The sequence below is a fragment of the Electrona antarctica genome, assembly GCF_951216825.1.
Source record: "Electrona antarctica genome assembly, contig: scaffold_658, whole genome shotgun sequence".
Lineage (NCBI taxonomy): Eukaryota > Metazoa > Chordata > Actinopteri > Myctophiformes > Myctophidae > Electrona > Electrona antarctica.
In genome coordinates this window covers 49,577-57,211 of record NW_027637593.1, presented here as the reverse complement: position 1 = coordinate 57,211, position 7,635 = coordinate 49,577, and the positions used below count along the sequence as shown (strand labels likewise).

Below are 7,635 nucleotides of genomic sequence, written 5' to 3'. Positions count from 1 at the left end.
TCTCTCTCTCTCTCTCTCTCTCTCTCTCTCTGGGTAGTGATTTGAATGTAATTATTTTCAAATTAAAATTATAAAGATTAAATGAAGGAAAGGAAAAGAGAAACATCCAAAACAAATGCCTTCAAATGGAAAACAGTCTCCTCCCTCCTGGTCCTTTTTGGTACGCAGAGCGAGGGCAGAACCGTTCTCATTCACCCAAAGGAATTATCCTTGTTACCTTTCTAAGTGAAATCTTAGTAGTTAACAAAAATAGTACTGTCACTTTAAGACCATTTGAAAAAGCAAACAATGTAAATAGACCTCAATAGACCCAAATAGTAATTCAGAGGACTCTGAAATGAATATACACGACACCAACACATGAAGGAAAGATCATTTGAGTGATTCTCAGTAAAATCATGTTGTAAAGATTCAGCGTCATACATATAGCCATAATCCATCGTTACAAAATCCCATTGTCTGAATAATGTCTCTATATAGCATTTTAAGATGTCACAGTTGTTGTATTGTTGTGATTGGTTGAGAATAGAGTTCATGTCCCGTGATGATGACAGATGATCCGGATGTAGCGATGGCCGATCCAGAGCTGGCCTAATCCTATTGGCCAGCCGAGGGATGGTGTGCTCATTACACCATTATGGTGCAACCAGAGTATAGACTATATAGGCCATATGGAGATGTCATAACAATGTATATGGGACGGGCTGTGTGTTGACTCTCTTTTGTCCTAGCCAAGAACTAATGACCTCACTAAGCCGTTCACAGAATCTTGTAATTCTAGTTATTATGGTATGGTACTCACTGTAAAGCCTGCCCTCCAATTCACACACTTTCATCTTCTCCATAAAATCAGGTGCTTTTAGTGCTACGTTCTCATGCTTTGACAGATAGGCTCCAGAAACACGGCCAGCATTGTTACCGTCACAACAGTAAGCGCTCCAGAAATAACTGGGCACGTTCACTTCCTTTTGCCACTCCCCCTGTCTGTGTTCCCCTGGTTATCGACAGCCAGGTCGCTGATGGAACTACCCCAGTCACTATGTAAGGGCCGATTCATACTCCTATTTTACCGATGTAGTGCCGAAATTATTTCGGCTCGTCAGAAACTTTCAGTAGCCATTGAGTAGCCATGTCATTGTCACCGTAGGAGCAATTTTTTTCTCTTCCTTCTCCCGTGACCGATACTATGACCCCCCCCCCCCCCCCCCCCCTAAAATAGGAGTATGAATCGGCCCTTAGCTGACCCTCTGCAGTTGCTTTTTCTCTCTAATTGCAGTTGTTCCTCATGTGTGCGTGCGTGTTGACCCCAGGAAGATATTGACATTGAGAGACATTGCTGAATAGAAGCCTGGAATTGAACCTGAGACCTCTGGGTTCTGCGTGTAGAAGTGTCTTGAGACGACTTGTTGTTATATGACATTTAATTACAATTCAATTTAACTGGGTTCCAAGGCGGGCTCTCTCATCACTAAAATCTGGCCGCACCTTGTGCCACACAAGTTGTTTTGAATTGTGTGTGTGTGTGTGTGTGTGTGTGTGTGTGTGTGTGTGTGTGTGTGTGTGTGTGTGTGTGTGTGTGTGTGTGTGTGTGTGTGTGTGTGTGTGTGTGTGTGTGTGTGTGTACTTTTTTCGATTGATTAATTTAAGATTTATTGAGTTCTCATACGCAAGTAGGCTATGCAAGTATGAGAACTATAGTATATAGAAGTATATAGCTAGAAGTGTATATTTGTACGTCTCTAAAGCGTGTGTGTGTGTGTCTGCTATTTTCAATATTTTGAAAATAGCAGATCTATGTCCTCAGCCCCTCCTGCAAGGGCTGAGGAACATGCAGGCCGTGACAGGTGTATGTGTTTACAAGCCTGTGTGTGTGAGAGAGAGAGAGAGTGTGTACTTTTTTCGATTGATTAATTTATGATGTATTGAGTTCTCATACGCAAGTAGGCTATGCAAGTATGAGAACTATAATATATAGAAGTATATAGCTAGAAGTGTATATTTGTACGTCTCTAAAGCCTGTGTGTGTGTGTGTGTGTGTGTGTGTGTGTGTGTGTGTGTGTGTGTGTGTGTGTGTGTGTGTGTGTGTGTGTGTGTGTGTGTGTGTGTGTGTGTGTGTGTGTGTGTGTGTGTGTGTGTGTGTGTGTGTGTGTGTGTGTGTGATGGACCCCCTCTAAAATGAGAAGCTGCATCTCAAAGGGCTAAATGACCTCTCTGTACATTCTGACCACATTGTGAACATAGATGATCTACCTGTACAAACTCACAATGAATCACAATGCAACACGATGAGCTGTCAATCCTGCTCTGTCAGTGTTACAGGAATTCAGGCTCTCTGTGTTCACATTCCAAAGAGAGAAGCTAGTTTCCAGTAAGGAAGTTAATTAAATATAATAACCATTGCAACAGGGCTGCCAAGTACTACCATCTTTGCACGCCACATTCCACGTGCTCATTTTCTCCTCTCACTTCTTCATAATTGACATACCTTGCTACTCGGGGCCTGCCCTACTTGCATCGAGGGCAGGCATGCTCTCAAATGCCCCCTCAACCTATAGTCAGAGGCCTGGAATCCAAACACATTTATACATTTATCAAATGTTATATTAAATAAACTGCAGGCCGGCTTCCGCTCTTAGTTCTTTTCATAGGAGGCCTTCCTATGTTTCACCTGCAGTTTCAATTGAAATGGGCCTCCACCCTCAGGGGGGGGCCTCCACCCTCAAGGGGGCCTCCAAGCGCCGACTGACCTGCAGGTGTCAGTCAACCCCCCGCCACCCTTGGCCCTCTCTCTCTCTCTCTCTCTCTCTCTCTCTCTCGCTGCCTTGCTCTCTCCCACGTTGTTAAATTACACCTATTTCCGGTTAATAACCTGGTTAAAATGTGCAGCATTGGGTAAAGGGGAGACACTATATTGTGAAGGGACGACAGGATGAGGAGAGGTGTTGTTGCTGCGTTATTGTCGCGAGTAGTGGCTGTGCGTGATATTGACCAGTCAAAACTATTGATATCAATGTGTCAATGCATCAACAGAATAATTATGTCATAGGTATACATATGGGGGCCTCATATTTGGTCTTGAAACGGGCCTCCAGATTCAGATTCCTGAATTCGGGCCTCCAGATTCCTGATTCTTTTAGATCTCCTTTTAAAACACCTTTCTGTTTGCCGCTGCCTTATACACAGTTATTTCCCCCCCTTTCTCCTCTGGTCGATTTTTCCAATGAATAGACGCTCGAGGCATCACCAAAGGTTTAGCTGTTTATTCGCAGACCCTGAAGTGTAGTGTAACAACAAGTAGGTCTATGCCACCCAACCTAATAATATACTATGGAGTAGCCTATATTCTATAAATGTTAGAGGTGAGTCTCTCTCTGTCTCTGTCTCTGTCTCTGTCTCTGTCTCTGTCTCTCTCTCTCTCTCTCTCTCTCTCGCACGCTCTCTGTCATAGTATCGGTCACGGGAGAAGGAAGAGAAAAAAATTGCTCCTACGGTGACAATGACCAAACGATGCACTTTCCTCATTCCTCAGCCATAAAGATGTGCTGCATGCATATTATGACAGCTTGACAGCATCACCATGGCACCTCGTGATGGATGTTTATCAGATCAAGTTCTACCAGCTAACTGGTTTGGCAAGGTAGCTTAAATGGTTGTGGTTTCCTCTGTTGATGAGAAAGTCCACGGCATGCAAATTGAAAAAAACAACAACACACACCCTACAAGCTAAACTAGATTTGATGTATTAGACGTAATAATTGCATGTCAAATACTTCTCACAGGAACGTCAAGGATAAATTGCCAATAGAACACTGTCTGGAACAAGGAAACTTGAGAGACAAAACAGATAGGTAGGCCTACATGAAGAGTGATTGATGAAGGACATGCCAGGATTATTTATTTATAATCTTAACATGCCACTACGATTTTTTTGGATATCGATAAAGTCACAACGTGGAAGCAAAGTGTTGCCGTAGCGACGGGAAGCTAAAATACGGTAAATGTAATAGTATAAATGATGGATTCATAGAAATCAACAAAAGACGAGCCTTCTCATCTTGGCACAGCTGTGTTTAAACCATATGTCATAGATTGACACGCTTGTCCATGTACGGACAGGTTGATGACCCCTGATCATCACAATGTTGTGGTGGACATTTTCACCAATAGTTTTTTTTGTTTGTTGCTGCGGACATGCAGAGAGAGAGAGAGAGAGAGAGAGAGAGAGAGAGAGAGAGAGAGAGAGAGCTGTGCATTAATTTGATGCACTTCAATAACTGCAATAGCAGGAAGGCCAAGCAAGAGTAGATTGCTCACATTGCCACACTGCAGGAACAGTGTTTTCTAGTTAATAGTTGTTATTGACAACACATTGTGAGCTTGTAGATTGGCTATTTTAACTATTCAAATATGTTTTTCAAAAATAGCGAAACAAATCTTCTGTGTTTTATAACTCTGTGCGTGCGTGCGTGCGTGCGCACACACGCTGTGGCTCCATACTGTATGAATACTGTATGAATCCATAATAATACATTCATATTATTCATTCAGTGCATAGATAGATGATAGAATATCACAGTTCCCTCTCGAATAGATGTCAGCTCCACCACCGTGCTGCTGTACTGATAGACAGGATCCATGTACTGTTACACTCACTGTATTTAACACTGTTCTACAGCTAGACTCTCTCTCTCTCTCTCTCTCTCTCTCTCTCTCTCTCTCTCTCTCTGTCTCTCTCTCTCTCTCTCTCTCTCTCTCTCTCTCTCTCTCTCTCTCTCTGTCTCTCTGTCTCTCTCTCTCTGTCTCTCTCTGTGTCTCTCTCTCTCTCTCTCTCTCTCTCTCTCTCTCTCTCTCTCTCTCTCTCTCTCTCTCTCTCTCTGTCTCTCTCTCTCTCTCTCTCTCTCTGGGTAGTGATTTGAATGTAATTATTTTCAAATTAAAATTATAAAGAATTAATGAAGGAAAGGAAAAGAGAAACATCCAAAACAAATGCCTTCAAATGGAAAACAGTCTCCTCCCTCCCCCCTCTGTTACCTTTCTAAGTGAAATCTTAGTAGTTAACAAAAATAGTACTGTCACTTTAAGACCATTTGAAAAAGCAAACAATGTAAATAGACCTCAATAGACCCAAATAGTAATTCAGAGGACTCTGAAATGAATATACACGACACCAACACATGAAGGAAAGATCATTTGAGTGATTCTCAGTAAAATCATGTTGTAAAGATTCAGCGTCATACATATAGCCATAATCCATCGTTACAAAATCCCATTGTCTGAATAATGTCTCTATATAGCATTTTAAGATGTCACAGTTGTTGTATTGTTGTGATTGGTTGAGAATAGAGTTCATGTCCCGTGATGATGACAGATGATCCGGATGTAGCGATGGCCGATCCAGAGCTGGCCTAATCCTATTGGCCAGCCGAGGGATGGTGTGCTCATTACACCATTATGGTGCAACCAGAGTATAGACTATATAGGCCATATGGAGATGTCATAACAATGTATATGGGACGGGCTGTGTGTTGACTCTCTTTTGTCCTAGCCAAGAACTAATGACCTCACTAAGCCGTTCACAGAATCTTGTAATTGTCTCCACCAGGCCGAAGGCATGGGGAGAGAGTATGTTTTGCACTCCGTCCGTGTGTGTGTGTGTGTGTGTGTGTGTCCGTCCGTCCGTCCTTCCTTCCTTCCGTCCGTCCGTCCGTTACCAGCTAATCTCCGGCACCGTTAACCCAGTCGATGCCAAACTTTGCACACACACTCCCTGGATGCCAACGATGAACCTCTGCCCCACATTTTCCAGAACGGCCTGTTATAGCGCCACCATGAGGCAGCTTTTCACATGTTTTACCTAAAAATGCACCGATCTGCGTGAAACGTTGCATGCACACTCCCTAGAGGCCAAGGACAAACCTTTGACCTGCATTTTCCGCATCTGCCTTTTATAGCGCCACCAGGAGGCCGACTTTTGTAAAACACATTTTTGGATATTACTCCTCCAGATTCTGTCCACAAATCTCACAAATCGTTACACAGTATCTCTATGGTCATGTGCGCAAGTCGGATCTGTCCGATATTTCATATTCCATCCTAATTGGCTATAATTGGCTTTCACAGTTTGCAAGATTGTCCCGTTTTGAACAAAAGCCTCAAACATGAACGCAGCGTGCAATTTACGTGAAATCTTTCACACATTTTCTTACTAGGCTGAGGAACATATCCCACCCTTTTCACATTGGCCTGTTATAGCGCCACCAACAGGTTGATTTTTGCAAAACACATTTTTGGAACAAAATGCCTCAAATCATCCAATTGCCATCAAAGGCGTATGAAGAAATGGCACCCTTTTCACATTGGCCTATTATAGCGCCACCAGGAGGCCACAACCACTTTTTCTAGTTTGTCTTGTTTTGCTTTTGTTTGTTCTTTTTTTTTCTGTTGTATTTTCATACTTTATAGCTTTTTTGAATATTAAAAGGGCAGGCATTATAAGCTGAGGCTTCTGCCAACACTCCCTTTTGGTCAACAAAAAACCGAATACATTGTATAAGGTGTGTTTATTTTAAATGACCAATAAACTTGAACACATACATACATCCATACATACATACATACATACAGAATGGTAGACCTGAGGCCTACCATACCATACCAGGCCTCAGGCCTGAGGCCTGGTATGGTTTGGTATGGTTTTTTGTTGACCAAAAATTCATTTTTATTTAATGAATGAATGAATTTTATTTATATATCACACCTCCATATAAGCATATCTACACATATACATATATACACACATACATACATACATACATACATACATACATACATACATACATACATACATACATACATATACACGTGTATACATATACACGTGTACATACATCCATACACACATACATATAAAACTGAAATTAGGAAAAACACTTGACATATAGATGTGTTTTTAAAAGCGGGCACTGTCTCCGCTTGCCTAAGAGTAAAGAGAGCCTACTGTCAGCTGTCCAGCAGTCCAAATATTATTAAATTAAATTTCAGAATGGTAGACCTGAGGCCTACCATACCAGGCCTCAAGCCTGAGGCCTGAGGCCTATACCAGGCCTGAGGCCTACCATTGCGTGGCACATCTATGCACAAAATGTCTATGTTCACAGGCTTCTGTGTGCGGCCTAGAGGAGCAACTGAGCATGTGTAGAACCACTTCTTACACCTCTTCTTGTTTGGGAAACCCAGCCATTGTCTTGTTCATTGACATAGGCCAGGCTGGCTCTGTAGATGGACAGGGGACTGCATTCCCGTCACTGAGAGACCATCCATACTTAGTGAAGGAAGGGATGTCCCGCTTGGCAATGCACGTCCCTGCCAGGGATGAATGTCAACATAAACAGAGGAAATGCCAACAGAAACAGCAGAACAAAACCAAAATACAGCCAGAGTGATGTCTTTCTGCAAAGAAACACCCCAGAACAATAATATACTTAATAGAGGGAAATTATGGCTAAAATATTTATATATCTCTCGTGGTTAGAAGAAACCATGAGTTTGTATTTCTAGCTCATCTGGTTCAGAATTTAGAGCCAAACCCATTTCTGGGTGCTAGTATTGTGGTGGCCATATTGGATATCATGGAAA

The 7,635-nt window shown here is 42.3% G+C and overlaps 1 protein-coding gene across 1 annotated transcript in view; it reads left to right on the top strand.

Moving 5' to 3' along the window:
* Positions 1 to 3,590: 3,590 nt before the first annotated feature.
* Positions 3,591 to 7,635, top strand: part of LOC306918795 (bile salt export pump-like) — a gene marked incomplete at its 5' end in the record, with an annotated part of 32,680 nt that continues 28,635 nt past the window's right edge. The window contains one exon of the mRNA XM_079531660.1: positions 3,591 to 3,637. Within this exon, the coding sequence (XP_079387786.1) occupies positions 3,591 to 3,637 (47 nt within the window). The remainder of the gene's footprint in view (positions 3,638 to 7,635) is intronic.